This window comes from Orbicella franksi, chromosome 6 (genome assembly GCF_964199315.1).
Source record: "Orbicella franksi chromosome 6, jaOrbFran1.1, whole genome shotgun sequence".
Classification (NCBI taxonomy): domain Eukaryota; kingdom Metazoa; phylum Cnidaria; class Anthozoa; order Scleractinia; family Merulinidae; genus Orbicella; species Orbicella franksi.
Window position 1 is genome coordinate 32,326,137 of NC_138150.1, and position 16,165 is coordinate 32,342,301.

The 16,165-nt window shown below is 38.3% G+C and overlaps 1 protein-coding gene and 1 pseudogene across 1 annotated transcript; both read left to right on the forward strand.

Moving 5' to 3' along the window:
* The first annotated feature begins 567 nt into the window (after nt 1–567).
* On the forward strand, nt 568–8,352 carry LOC145489982 (85/88 kDa calcium-independent phospholipase A2-like). The gene is made up of 11 exons (XM_081469070.1): nt 568–1,190; nt 1,603–1,831; nt 2,475–2,622; nt 3,141–3,418; nt 3,636–3,818; nt 4,257–4,482; nt 4,901–5,233; nt 5,549–5,699; nt 5,783–5,916; nt 6,480–6,790; nt 7,439–8,352. The coding sequence occupies exons 1-11, from the start codon at nt 970–972 to the stop codon at nt 7,652–7,654; spliced, it is 2,430 nt and encodes an 809-aa protein (XP_081325196.1). The 5' UTR covers nt 568–969; the 3' UTR covers nt 7,655–8,352.
* Nucleotides 8,353–12,870: 4,518 nt separating this feature from the next.
* Nucleotides 12,871–13,626, forward strand: LOC145490634 (uncharacterized; annotated as a pseudogene).
* The last annotated feature ends 2,539 nt before the right edge of the window (nt 13,627–16,165 follow it).

Genomic DNA, 16,165 nt, shown 5'->3' on the forward strand with positions numbered 1-16,165 from the left:
CCATGTTGGTAATCCTCTGTGGTAAACTAATATGGCGGCCGAAAAATAGTGAACATGGAATCACGGCAAGACAATAAGGCGTTTTCACGTGACGTCATCAAATTCTTAAATCCAAAACTAAAAAGCCACCAAAGTTTTTATCGTAATCAGGCAGAAGAGCTACTAAGTTTATATCTGTTTACAACTTTCCATTTCAACTTCAACTTCCAACTTCACCTTATTTTGCACTTTATACAGTTTTGAAATTATCATATTAGCATTAAAAAAGAAAAAAAAAGATACATATATAACAATATAACTGTTGTGAATTGCTTTAATGCTCTGATTAATTTCTCAATACAGGCTTACATCAAGCTCAACGCTAATCACTCTCGATATACACTTTTCATTACTCGCTCGTTCAACTCGATCCCACGTGTACAAGATCTCTTCTTTTGTCTCTTGTCAGTTTTAAGTAAATATTAACAGCGTCACACCCTTATTACGTAATCATATTCTCGACATAACAATAGCGTCCTTCGTTTGGAAACCAACGCATTTTGAATTTCAGAGTTATGGCGGTGCGTGACATAGCTACGATCGCGTTTGTCGAAAAAGATATATTTATCTCGTGATTTTTAGCCACTTAAGACGTTAAAGTATTTGGAAAAGTGCTTATTTAAATGTTTGTTTGTTCAGAACAGATAATCAGTGTCCTAGATAACCAAAGTAAGTTCCACTAAGCAATTAATTCGATGGTAAAAAAAATATTCAAAGTACTTCAACCCCTACAAAGCGACCAGGTTGGAGTTAAAAATACTAAAATTTTGGAGCCACAATGGTGTGCGTGACTGTCGTGACTTTCTTCCGTTACAAGTTTCGTGGGTCCTGGGTCGGGTGATGACGTAGCCTGGCAGCGTTTCTGTAAACACGGACAAAGCGAAAGTGACGAGCAGTCTGAAGCACCTCTGGGAGGACATATGTTCTGGTATGGGGACCACGACATCAAGTTGCCGTGTAGAGGAAACGATTTCTACACATTACGACCATGCCACTGTTTTGGAAGAGCAAGTGAATGGGTCGGAGTCATTTCGGCTGTATAGAATTACATCATATCGTTACGAGGCAATCCTTTATAACCCTCAACACTCACCAAACTGTTTTAGTCTTTATCGAATACCAGAAGAAGCAGAGGCTAGGATAAAATTCAAGTAAGTATAGTGATTGTTTTAGTTTTACCTCTCCTGTGTGGCATAAATATATTTGCTAAGATGTAATAATATTGGTTAAAAACACCTGATCATGTGTTAATTATACATGAAGCGACTTGTTAATTGTGAAGACTGTAAACTCTAAGTTAAAATGGATTAGCATATTTCTGCATTAATTCTCAGCAAGGTAGGTTGTGAAGTAGATAAAGGAACGATGTTTTGGATAAGCTTGCCTTTAGGTGATTTTTTTCAACCTTGTATTTTAAAGCAGCCATAAATTTAAATTTATCAAATTATTAAAATAAGCTGCTAAATTATTCCAATTTTCTATAACTGAAAGTCTTTCCTGTCATTCTGATTAAGGGGCCATTGATCACAGGAAGGACAATAATAACACATTTTTGCCTTTTAGAGATTTTTGTGAACGTCTGTCACCATTCTACCAAAGTTCCACCAAATGCTACGATTCCACAGTTCTCCAAGAACTTATTTTGTGTTTGGAACAGCATCCTGATTGGTCATTAGCTCATGTTGCTACACATCTGGGTCTGTCAGAATGCCTTAAGCACAAAAAGATTGCAGAAACTGTGGACAGCACATGCAAGGATAAACAAAGGACTCCTTTGCACATGGCATCTAGGGTATGGTAGAAATAAATATAGTATATAACCACTGACCCTATTATAAAATGACTTGCTAGAGGTCAGTTGTATCAGTTACAGGCAGGTTAAATATAGTATGGTTTGATCCCTAGACTTTCTAGCACAAGTCATCACTTGCTAGCGAAATCTGACTGCAAGTTTTGTGAAAGGATCAGTACTTAATATACACATCATCTATAATGTATATCACCTAAAATGAAAACTAAGATGTATATGATTTTACCACAAATATTTAACTCTGACCCCATGTACTGTTAATAGTTAGCCTCTGTGTTGAAAGCTATAGACAGGGGCAGATCCAAGATTTTTCAACATGGTGGCTTCTGCCTTTGAATTGCAGGATCAATGCGACGTGCCCCCCAAATGTTTAAGTTTGAGAACTCAAACCTAATTGAAAACTGTTGCACCAAAAATACTTGCTGATCGAATGCCACAAAGTAGAAGTTACAATTAGGTTCCTGTTCAGAGTGTTTGCCTTTATTTCTGCCACAATCTATGTTACTTTTATTTTATTGTATGCTCCTTCCAAAAGGAGTGGTTAGCCACCCAATCCACCCCCCTTCCCCCGCCCTTAATCCACCCCTCAAGTTGATGTTCTAACAAGCTGCTATGTTTGCTGCAGAGTGGTAAGCTGGATTTTGTTCAGACCCTCATGGATTTTGATCCAAGGATCTTGGTTAAGGACAAGTTGGGTAACACGCCACTTCATTATGCTGCTGAACGGTACCCTGATGTACTTGATTCCATGTTAAAAAAGGCCCAGCAGTTAGGTACAAGTCATTACATCACTAACACTGTAGTCAGAGCTCGTATATTTTTTTAACTACATGTACATGCCAGTAGTCTCTCAGGACAACAGTTTTTATCAAATACAGAGCAGTGCTACGGAGCAGTACTCTGCAGTGATGCAGGAAGACATTAGAAAATAGGTTTTTAAAAATATACTTTATATTGAATAGTGAATTTCATAATATATGCGTAAACAACTAGAATTTCACAGAGATGTTTGAATTATAGTTGTACAAAGGTCGTTGTTAAGAATTCAGCCAGTAAATATATAGGTGAATGCTAATGAGGGACTAAGAACTAAAATAGTCTGAAAATACTATTAAAAAAAGTGATCTTCCCCCATAATGTATTCAGATGTTGCTACAAACAACATCAGCAGTTGGCCAGCATAGTTTCATTTGGGATTAAGCAGTCGATTCAGTAGAATCATACCAAGATTTTCCTAACAACATATTTTAGTTCATATCAGGAAAGCTCTTCGAACTTTTCACCTGTTTAGGGAACCAGGTAGCTGAAGTGGTCAATGCAACAAACTCTAGTAACCAATCAGCTCTGGATGTAGCTTGCCGCTACTCTCAGGATGACAGTGTTCAAGTGTTGCTTGCAGCAGGAGCTGATCCTAACAAAGAACACGATGGATGTCATCCCATCCACACTGCATTGAATGTCAAAAGTGATGCCTGTGCGGCTACGCTCTTGGAGTTTCATCCTGAGCAGGTCCATGTGCGTGATAGTAAATATGGTGGTACACCCTTACACTGGGCAAAGACAAAAGAGGTAGATATATTTTATTGTTGTGTAGCATGTTATGTAGATTACTAAACAAGATATTATGTATAAGAAATAGAAGGGATGTAAGGAAATGAAGATAATAAAATATGTGTAAACGATATAAGAAAAATATATGATTGGACAAGTAACTTTAATTAATTTTAATTTACAATTTTAAAACAACAGGTATGCACCCACTAATTATCATTGTTTTTCCAAAAAGGCAGTTGAACTACTTGTAAACTGTGGAGCAGAAATAGATGCACATAATCATGATGGGGAGACCCCACTACATATCATGGCTCGTCGCAGGAGGCTTGACTGTGCTATAGTACTGTTGAGTCGTGGGGCTCAAGTTGATGCTCAGAGTAAAGATGGTTCCACACCATTACACCAAGCTGCACTTGTGAGTGTTCTGCTAATCAGTTATCGAAGATTTCGAGCTTAATGTGCTTGGCATTTTTCATTGCATAATTATATTATTGTTCATTTGTGAACAGGGGATCCAGAAATTTCTGAAAGGGGGGCTTATACACTTTACTAACTGTAGAAGCCATCGGTGTGGATGAGAGGTGCGGCAGGCGTGAGCTAGTAGGGAAGTCTGTGTTTATCCCTCCCTGGAAATGTTTTTCTGATTTTACCCTCTAAAATGCCACTCTCAGTGTTTGTGAAGGCATTATATGTAATCTGGAGTTTACCTTACTTCTCAAGCAGAAACACAAAACTAATAATGCAGTCATGACATGTGCATGTATTATCTTTTCCTAACTTGGCAATCAGTTGGTTGGTGGAAGTGAAACAACTACACATGAAACAATTTTATTATTCACTTGGCACTTAAAAGGTTGATGACCCGGATATAGTGCGAGCCCTTATCGTGTTTGGTGCTGATGTCAATATTATGAACAAGAGACATGAAACACCACGTCATGTAGTTACTGTTGTTCGTCAACACTGCTGGCGTGATGTTGTACATGCCCTAGGATTTGTGGGTGCAGTAGCTTGTGATAAGAGCAAGAATGGATGTACCCTGGAGTGTAGCAAACCTTTCCAGGAAGAAATGACAATTGGTAAGTACAGATAGAAGTCTTTAGTGCTAGAATAGCATTATATTGATTACCTTTTTCTCTTGGACATTATATTCCTCTTTGTGCACAACATTTCTTCATCATAGTAACTTCACATATATTCCAACCTTCAACACCAGACTGGGACAAAGCTTGTAAATTTAATCTAAGCTTAGTTTGGCAGTAACCATGTATGCATGTGTTCAAACATTGCCTGAATCCATTCAAACTTCTCTCAAAATCCAAACAGATCTCCTAATTTTTGAAGAATCTCCACTAGCAGTTGAATCTCCCTGCGATGGCCACCAGGGGTAGGGGTCAGAATTATGTGGTGACACTCCTGTGTTCAGTTGTCACAGAAAAGTGACTTTTATTGGAGATTTAGATCATTGTAGCTTAGATCTGTTCTTCTCATGCAAAGGTGGTACCAATGTGAAAGCAGCTCCTGGTTTACCTGGGTACCTTGACATCATCAAGATTGCTGCCGCCTTGGTGTCCTCTGGGCTGTTGCAATCACAGGCTGGCCAAGACTCGGTCGATGCTGGGAGAGAGGGGTCATACACACAGTCAATCTTCAAATCAAGGCACAAAAAGGAAGCAATCCTGACCATGGACGGTGGCGGTATCAGAGGTTTAATACTCATTCAGCTTCTCCTTGCTTTAGAAGAGTTTACCAAGCAGCCTATTGCTCGACTGTTTGACTGGATTGCTGGGACTAGCACTGGAGGAATTTTGGCCTTGGCTATAACACATGGTAGGCTTGTACGAAAGTACGTCAACAGTAAGTGGGAAGGGTTCCCATTTTGATGGAAATTATTTCTCCGGTCATTGTGCGTTGCTGATAAGGGAGACGGTGCGGTGTGGTCAGGTGCAGGTCCTGGGTTCAAGTGATCAATTCTAGCCCTGTGCTGGATTTGTAACACAATAATGGCCTGCTGACCTTCACATCAGCGGGCACTGTAGAAACACGCTGACTTGCTTTCTAGTTAATCCATTCTGCAATAACAATGATTGGCTTTTTGTCGTATATACTACAGTTTATGTTACTTTCTATTTCTTCCTTCATTAGGTAAATCTGCGCGGTATTGTCAGGGTCTTTACTTCAGAATGAAAGACTTGGTTTTCAAGGGTCCACGGCCGTATGACTCAGAACCACTAGAGAAATTCCTCAGACAAGAATTTGGAGAAAATGTCAAGATGACCTCTGTTCTTCACCCACGGTACAAGAAAACATAACGCTACGTTCTTTAAGTGCAGACTTGGTCAAGAAAAGTTCATGGGTTGCTTCTTTTCTTTATTTCAGAGTTCTTGTTACAGGTGTTCTAGCTGATCGACGCCCCGCAAGTTTACACTTTTTCCGCAACTTTGATGTCCCTGATGAACATGACGACGCCGTTCAATCAAAATCACCATTTTCTGCGCCACCAAAGCCCTCAGGTATTCAACCTAACATATTCTAGCAGTATGCCATTGAACCTCATAACACCGCTCCGTTCGACATTTCTTCAATAGGTCGTTTGCGTAGAAGTTAAAATGTGTGGCTTAATCGCTTGAGAGAGGAGATTTCTTGTGGTTGAAGGTCCCTTGTGTCCCTTGGATCACATCAAACTCGGAGGCATTCGATGGAAATGTTTTCCTTTTTTTCTTTTGCCTACTAGCTATTTCTGTCTTTCAAGTGCTTATGTAGGCCATCTTGGCGATTTTCAGATGGTTAAGACGAAAATCGACCATTTGTTTTACGGAAACACTAGAAAGACAGAGAAAGGTAATTAGGTTGGCGTTTATACTTTATTGCAGCATTTCAAAGGAAAACAGAAATATTGTTTCATCGAATTCCAGATCAATCCACTTTGACCACCTGTGGTAAAACTACTTTTCCATCAAGTTAACCGAACGACATGCAAAAACTGGCATTGCCGCTTGACGGACCAACAGTAAGTTGATAAATTCTTCGCACCCTATGGATCCTTTGATTTGCTTTGTCTTTTGTTGTTCTTCAGACCAGCTGGTGTGGCGTGCAGCCAGGGGTACTGGGGCCGCTCCGTCGTTTTTCCGTGCCATGGGCCCGTTCTTAGATGGTGGATTAATTGCCAACAATCCAACCCTGGATGTGCTGACAGACATTCATAAATACAACCGCTTTGTTCGGGGCGTCGAAGCCAACACATTCGGCCTGGTTGTATCCCTAGGGACGGGTGTCCCTCCCCCAGTCCATGTCCCCTCATTTGACGTGTTCAAGCCAGAGTCCATCTGGGAGGCAACCAATGTTTTCATGGGAGCTCGTGCTTTAGGAGAACTCCTAGTTGATCAGGTAACCATGGCAACTGTACTAACAGTCTACAGCCTGAAACAAACAAGTTTAAAATTTCTTAACATTGAACTCGCAAAAAGTCAAATTATTTTTATTTTTCTTGCCACAACACTGGAGCAGAACGTCGAAAAACTGGGTTTTTTTTTTAACATTATATAATGCACAATCCTTTGCGTGAGAGCATCTAGTACATCACCAAGCGGAGGAGAATGATTAAAATAATAAACATAAGGAATGTTGGCTTGATGTCATCAGAAGAAACCTATGGCAATTCTGTAGGAGAACTAAAAGCATTCCTGTTAGAAGCTGAAACCCTGGCGGGAGTTGACAGGACACTCATTTTTCTCTAGTTCCGACTTCATTTGATCAATGTATTCTTTGTAGTAAACAGTATCTGGGCCCCTGACAGTATTGAAAGTAATCTACATTTGCGTTTATGGAATATTTAAGCTTTTAGTAAGTAAAACATTTTATAAAAGCAATAGAGGAGTTTTTTTCGTGTTTACATAACCTCATCCAAACACTAGGGAGATTGGGAGAATTCTCTTAAGTTATGTAAACCCTCGACTAACTCGAGTACGTCTCAGATTTGCATAACTGTCTCCAATCCTCCCAACCCCCCTAATATTTAAATTCATCTGTTTGCAGGCTACCGCTACTCACGGCCCGGTGGTTGAGCGTGCAAGAACCTGGTGCCAGATGCTGAACGTGCCTTACTATCGCTTTAGCTCTCCGATGTCATCAGATGTGGGACTGGATGAGACTGACGATCGCATTCTTGTGAAAATGCTCTGGGAAACTAGAGTTTATGTTATGCAAAACTTTAAAGAATTCACAGAGTTGGCTAAATTACTGACATCTTGATCTCCTCTGTCCATTTACACTGCTAAAGCGGTAGGGTTGAGTAAGGACAAATCATTATCAATTGTACATTTAATATACAGTATTTAAGGTATCCTACTAAGTTATATACGCACTGGACGAAATATCGTTTTCTAAAGACCAGTTTATTCAGCTAGTTTTAATGTAACAAGAAGAGAACATATCCAGAGTTTATTAATGTAAAACACGAAGTAGTCATATTTTAACTTGCAGAGCGACGCGGAAAAATTATCCGTGTAGACGCTCTTTCTTTGCGGTTTTTTTTTTTTTTTTTGTTAGCCAAAAAAAGTTTGACTCGAGTTGCCGTTTAAGTAGAGCAATCGATAACGTTGCCTGAATAGTAGCACGACGTAACAGCGTCTCTGTAGAGCCAGAGGGAACTTGTGTTACAAACTAAAAGAAATATTGCCATGTGCGGCATAAATGTCTCGTGTAAGTGCTTGATATGGCTCGATCAAGTAATCGAACAATCAGCTTTAAATGTAGTCCAATCCGTATGTAATACCCACCTTTCTTTGTGTAAGCATTTTAGCAAGATGTTAATAACAGCGGTTTTTCTATGTTGTACCTGTACGTATAAGTTTCCTTTGTAAAATGGCTAAATATTAATTAAGGAGTTTTTAGAGATTTCTAATATTCTTAACTTATATATTTCAATAAAGAGGCTTTTCTGAACAATCGACGAAATGATCTTTAAAAATACTTGTGTCTAGTGGAAAAGTGATAACGTTTGGAGTCTATTATGATGTATAGTACCGTAAGTTATTGGCGTTAAATCAACAGAGAGCTAAACTGGAGTAGTATTCAGGGACTAATATTGAAGTGTCTTTCTTTGAGGTGTTCTTTGTGGAGGGAGGTTTTACCTCACCTTTCAATAACACGGTAACTCAGAAGATTAAACCCTAACTAACAAAACCCGTTCGATCAAACCTCTTACACACCTCCTGCAATTTAAAACTGACTCAGTTACGGGAAGAATTTTCAGTAAAGTCCTGCGTGAGTGACTACCACCTCTGTTCAGAAGTTTGCTTCTGTTTTAAATTGCCCATATTAAATTCTGTTAAAGTAAGATGTAGGTTTGTAGGTGCTACAATCGAACAGTTTTAATTAGATATTTTCAGGAAGGATATCGGCATTGAATTAGAAAAACTTAGTCTTAAAATATAACGTGTTTCCAAAGTCACCTTTTCATCCTCCCAAGGCCCCACCGGGTAAGAGAGACAAGCGGCCCTGGGGACGAGAGTGGAATATTGTGGGAACAAACAAAAGCAAGCGCAAAATCAAAAAATTGAATTCATGGTTTTTTTAAAAATAAAAAACTCTGTCATATCTGTTCGCTGTTTTTCGAGAAAAGGAATATGTTAACGAACGTCTAGGCGTTTAAAAATCTGTAAAACACTGTCGTGTTTCTGATAAATCTAGCTCTCAAACGAGAACTGTGAAACAAAATCGTAAATTTCTATGTAACAAAGATCGATATCTAAGCCATAACTAATGTCATGATTTATTTTAACTTGATAAAACTCACTGAAGTGTACTTGAGTCAGAAGCAGTTTTCTACAGTCAGACAAGCTTGCGTGTCAGAAATGACAATCTATTTTGCAATATAGGGATCAGCACTTTCCTGTATTAAAGCATCAATATTCTTACAACTTTTGATGGTCGGTGTATTCCTGTTTCCGTTCAATTTACCTAAAATCCATTGTTCTGAATTTATTTCCGACCTTGAAGGGTCCGTTATTGTAAAATATTTATATTGGGATGCAAATGTGGTTCCCTTTACTAGCAGCTAGATACTGCCTTCGCTAAAACGACATCTGAAGCCGAAACGAATTCCCTGAAAATTGACAATAATGTCACTCTGAAGACCCTGAGTATCGCTAAGTATATGCGTCAACTGTATTGGGGAACAGAATATTGTGGTCGTTTTTCTCGGACATTTGGCGCTAGCGAATTTTGCTGTCTTTGCTGCGACCATCAAAATAACTGAAGAATGACAACATTAACCAAGACAGCAGCGCTCTCCGTGTTACTTGGGATCTTCATATCTTTTGTTGTTATCTTCTTTGTGATTGTGGGCTGTACTTTTTGTTTACTATGGCTTCGCAGGAAAGAGGAAGATCAGCAAGAGCTTCTTAATTCAAGATTTATTGCCAAGGATATTGACGATGACGAAGCTCCTGGCCGTAGACAAAAAAGAAACCATGATGATGAAGTATTTGAAATGGAAGTTCTTCATTGCGACGATGGCAAGGATCAAATGACAGATTTTCCGGCACAATTTGTTTAAGACGACAAGGATTAAAAAATATGACTAGCCTGATAAATACGTGGATTGCCCGCCGGTAAACTGGTGTCGCTCCTTTCATCATTCAGTTCTGTTGGTTTTACTTTATGAAGATGGTTAAATGATTAATTGCCGACTTGTTAGAACATCAACTTCAAATTCGGCCTGTTTGAATTGGTTTCAGTTGAAATTAGAAGTATATAAATGTCGAATTAGTTTCTTCGTAAAGTGATTGAAGCGTTCAGTTTCTGTTTTGCTTTTCTTTTGTTTTGCTTGTTTTAATTATTTACCAAAAACAGCCATGAAAGATAAAGAGAAAACAGGCTTAACTTCTGGTAAGACATGAGTTTATTCATCGATGTTAATATTCGTTTTAGTACGTTAAAAGTCTTGATAACGAAAGATGCTTTGGCTTTTGCCAATAATATTAAGCAATTACTTTTACATGCAATCAGAAGCATATCACCTCGACGAGGTGATATGCTTCTGATGCAATACACTGTACCGAGGTTTTTACAGATCGCAAGTCAAAATCAGTGGTCCAAAAATGATTGACTATGTTGTTTCTCAAATCTATCGGCCTAGTACGTCCTCGAAAACCTTTACCAGGATGCTGGTTTAAACCTTAACTCGATAGAGGGATTAACATTGAATTTTTCGATGAAATATCAGTTCACTGTCAAGAAAACAGAATGCAAGAATTGAGACAATTATCAAGAGAACCAAATGGAACATTTAAAAAAATGCGTGGAAGTGATAAGTGAAGACATATATCAAGTAAGTTTACTGGCTACAAAGTAAAGTAAAGTTAAGTTGTTTTTTTTTTTTCGTGCACGAAGCAGTAAATTTCTGACCATTTTTAAAGAGGATTTTGGTAGAAGCAGGAAATCGAAAACAATTCTTTCTTTGTTAGCCTAAGAGGAGAGATTTCCACAGATAAACTCACCGCGGAAGTTGAAAAATTAAAAAAAGTGAATCTGTCCTTAGCATACTGATGCGGAGCGTGCACGAAATCGACCAGGTGAACGTTTTGTGACAGTTTAGCGTTATTTGATTAGCTTGTACAAAGCCACAAATTTCGAATCGGAGAATTTGAGGTCCTTTTATTTAATTTTTATATAAAAAAGTGTTAATTCACCTTTTCAACCACCAAGATCACAGCTGCCGCTGTCAAAGCAGTTTATCATTCGAGTTTGTAATATCGGCGTGTGTCAAGACTCACTCCCATGTAGACATGTCTCTATTTACTTTTACTATGATGGTAAACTGATGTTTCCTACTGCCGTATATATGTACTTTATCTCTGATTATCTCCAAAAATACCTTCTCCTGTTCATAAAGAGCCCAGTAGATTGCGTAAAAGACCAAAAACTGTAAACATTGGCGGTAATGACCGGTTTGTACAGCTGTCCTGTCTTTCAATCTCGCTATTCTCCAGAGAGATGGTGATTGTAGTTGGATTAAAGTCTTCTTCCTAAAGAATGGTCTCCTCTGCTTTTCCTTTATCTATCGCTGAATAGACAATGCTGGAGGGAGTGTAGCAGTCGTTCTGTATCGCATGTGATGATATAGTTGTTTCTTGCTCAAGCATTTCAAGGTGATCATTAAGTCGATTATTCCCTTGTCTTTCTTCTGTGTGAACGATTTCAATGGCTTTTACGATGCATGCTTTTCGCAAACACAAATAAAGCAGGAAGGAGAGAACCACTAGAAAAATCAGCATGAAAATTCCACATAACACGAGAAAAAATATTGATGTTTTTGACGCCATGCACCGGTGATTGTGAAGAAATACTTAAACTTAGACTTGAATCGCGCATACTCAAAGTATGAATATAATGGCAAACCCGCGTCTCCACATTCTGTTCCCAGTGCCCTCGATCTTAAAGGAACAAGGTTCCTGGGATTGAGACCTCGCTTTGGTGCGGATGGGTGCGAAAATGGCCTCTCCCACGTCATTCGTTCTCAGAATGCTTTTTCCTTGAGGAGTAACTTTAAAACTCCGTTTAAGACGGATAAAAAACTGCTGTGAAACAGGTATTTTCATTTTCAGTTTTTCAAGTTTTCTTTACAGACAAATGACGAACTTACTCAAAACGTGAGCACAGACACGCTGTCAAGTATCTTTGATGTTATCAGTAAAATCTTTTGCCAAATGTCCGAGTATCTTTATAAGTTACCGAAGGGATTATCGTCATTTCGATTCTTGAATATCAAATTTTCAAACGCTTTGTTTTCTCCTTTGGAGAATTGAATGTGTCGAGAGAGACATTTATGATCATTCCTCCATTAATGACAATGACAATGACAATGACAATGACAATGACAATGACAATGATATTGACAATGATAATGATAATGACAATGACAATGATAATGATAATGATAATGATAATGATATTTATAGAGGGGGCGATTTCACATAAAGTGGTTTTCAGAACGGCCCTGTAAAGAATATAATAACCTAATAAGTAAGTAAAAAATCTAAAATCAACATATAAAAAAGACGACGGGAAAACAATGTTTTCCCATCAAATCCTTTTCGTGAGCGACTGGAAACACTGACAGTTATTTTCTTATTGAACAAGCAGATAAAGGTTCATTGGCGCTGAGAATAAAATCTCATGATTAGAGCATTTGCGCACGTGAACTGAGGCCTGTGGTCGCGGAAGTGTAATTTCATAAAAATGGACAAAGCAAAGTTTGTGACTGGGACGTAATAAACTTATCGAGTCAGAGGAACTGATTACAATAACGAGAATTTTCAAAATACTGATGGACTACGTTAACTGCATTGGAGAGGGTGGTGAAAAGACTAAAGAGGGCGGGTCTAGATCGCGTTTCACAGAATATAAAAAGATAATTTTAAAAATCATGGAAAATAATTTCAATATGCATTTCACGGTGGACACGCCTGGACAAACTTAACAAGGAACATTCCTCCGTAAAATTCACGATGGAAACCGAATGCAATGGCATGCTTCATTTCTTGGTATCAAGCTACTGAACCGATCGCCTCTAATAGAGACAACGGTATACGTAAAACCCACCAATTCTGGTCTACTCTCGCACTATCAGAGTCATGTTGCAATCGGTACAAAAAGGGTTTACTGAGAACTATGCTTGATCGAGCACATCGTTTATCTTCGTCTTGGTCACATTTTTCCGACGAATGTGACCGTTTGAAGACAGTATTCTCACGTTTGAAGTACCCAACACCTCGTTAACTCTACCATCAAAAGTTTCGTTGACTCAAAGGTTTGTGATCAGCAGCAGCTTTTATCGCCAGCTAAAGAGACAGATGACACGGTTCGAGTAATTTTACCATTTTAAGACAAAATCTCAGCAAATATTGTGAGGAAACAACTTAAGGATCTGAGCTTAAAAGTACACACCACCATCCAGCCTGTGTTTGTGAGCCAAAAAATTGAACGAGAAATAAATGTGAAAGAAAAAAAGCCACCAACTGTAAATCACCAGTGTGTTGTTTATAGTTTTCAATGTGACCTGTGTGATGCGGGTTATGTTGGTCGGCACACGCGGACATTTACATAATCGTGTAAGAGGACATAAACAACAATGCTCCGCCATTGCCAAACACTACAAGAACATACAAGGGACGACGCTTCAGTTTCGAAGTGCTCAAGGAATGCGGAAACAAATTTGACTGTTTAGTGTATGAAATGCTTTTTATAAGAGCTTTAAAGGGCAAATCTCAACGTGCAATCAGACTCCATTCGTGCGCAGTATTTTCGTAATCTTCGCACCCTGGTATGTTAATTCTTCGCGCCAAAAAAGTAATTTGCATGATCTGATATATTTTTTCTTTATAATGGAGTCGTGACTACTCTGAAACATCGGATTTTATCGTTCGATTTTACCGTTTTACATTTCACGTTTTACGAGAAAAAAGGGGACATTTTTCACACCAACTTTCGTAAATAACGACTGATTTTGAAACTTCATCAATCATGTCAAAGCACAGCCATGTGTGGCCGGCATTTTCGCCTTTGCTTTTTTTCTTTTTTCTGCAGCAAAAATTAAAGGCTGTGTTCCACCAAATACTGGATTAATTTAATGAAAAGAAATCAATGATTGGCCTGTCCCAGTTGTTTATCACGTGATGATGCGTGTCGAAAACAAAACACGGAGGACATAATCAAAATAACAGTTCATTGCAAATTAAACGTTTATTTCTCATTTTACGGAAAATTCTTTTGGGAAGGTTACTAACGAAATCACGATTCACGAGATAAAAAAAGAAATAATCATTTCACATTCCACGGACCACGAAAACACTCTTTACAATCTTCTCAAAATGGTAAATATGGTTGCCAGCGACAAAACACAACACACAGGTTAGCATTTACGGTATGTCTTCTTTCCTGTTGAATTGTGAGATTCGGTGGAGATAATCATATAAACACATTGAGGTTAATGAAAGGTCGAGTTTCAGCAGGTTTTTAAGCTGATTTGCCATAACTCTTTCAGTCGCGAATGAGTTAAGTCCAGCGAAAATAAATAACAACAAACTAATGTAACCACGTGGTAACTACAATCAGTTTAAAGGGCATTATTGGGGAATTCCAAAAAGCTGAATTGAATTTCAATTATGCTTAACTGCAAATGCACCTGATCACTAATGAAAGGTGATTTCAAGGAAAATTCATCCAAATTTCTCCAAAATCTCTGAGAAATGGCAGCCAAAAAACTGCTTTCCATTATTTCAATCATAGCAACTCGACGACGGATATCTAGATTGTTCAGTTGTTGAGATGGAGCGAAAATTGCAAATGTTACTATTTTTAAATTCAGTGGTTTGTTTTTGTATGATGTTAATCTCAGTAGCTTTCACTAATCAATACAGCATTGGAAACACTACGCAATGACGTTAGTTGCTGATTTTAATTTTTATTATGAGTTTTCTTTTTACCTAGTTTATGCTCCTGTTAAAGGACCGGTGTTTTCATTGGAAACTTTCGCAATGACAATTTAACTAACTCGATAAATACTAGTCAATGTTTACAACATTTACTATTAAAAACAGAAACTTAAAAACCCGTTTTTTATCTATAAAATGCTATACTGTAATATTTAATAGCCCACGTGGCCCCATGAATAATTTTCGGGGCTTGCCGGACTGTTCAGAATAATAAATTGTCAGTCAGAAACACCCATTAAAAACATTACACTCGATGTGAGAGTGAAAGGAAACATTCATGAGACTCACAGTCTAGTGATCCCGGTCATTTCATGTCTGCCGTTTAAAATCTCGTCATATTCCTGGAGAGAAGCATCGTTTTCAATGTCTGTAGTTTGGGTTTCTGATTCCATTCTTTTGAAGTATTTTTGTGCCATTCTCTTGTAGAAGCAGTTGTAGACAGTGAAAAGGCAGAAGCAAAGCAAAATAATGGCGAGAATCAAAGAGAAAAATCCGACTACAGCGATGACCACTGTTCGCTCTAAGTTTTGTAAATTCCCCATTGACAACTCAGTCAAATACTTCCTTGTGATAAGCTTGGCTCGAAACTGCCCTTTGCTTCAGCACAGTGTTTGAAGCTATCAAAAATGTCTGCTAAGTCTTTTAGAACAGCTAAGAAAATTTGGAAATCCAATTTACAGGGTGATCATCTTCTGGCATTTTCTGCTTCAGGCTGTTGTAGCTACACGTTTACGCGCTGTTCATTGCAAACTATTTAAATAAGGGTCTGTCTTTTACGTAAAGTTACTTTTCTTTGGCACAATTTTCCGCTTTTGCGAGAAGAGCAGATTGATGTTCATTTTCATAAAACAAAGTACGGCAGATTATTAGATAGGCCATACTTTCCGGTTTCCTGTCAGTTAATGAGTGGTCACATTCTTGTTTCTCCGAGCAAGACTTGTACAAGAATTGTACTTCAAGCAGTTTTTGTTTGGCATGAAAGTGCTTGCTCTACAAAAGTTGTCGCTGAAACATACAGATGGAATGATATGGAAATTTTTAATCTTCTCTTAGTCTTTGAAATCTTTTATTTTTAGCCCGATTTGAGGCATTCTTAGGACAGATTAAAAATGTGACTGCGCACTGTCAACGTTTCCAACAAAGAAACGGTTCTGTTCAAGTTTTCTTGCCATTTCGCAGCAATCGAAATATCTGAATTGAAGAAGTTAATTGCTCTTATGGAATCTACCGAAATTTGCTTGCTTGCTTTGGACGTGATTCAGGA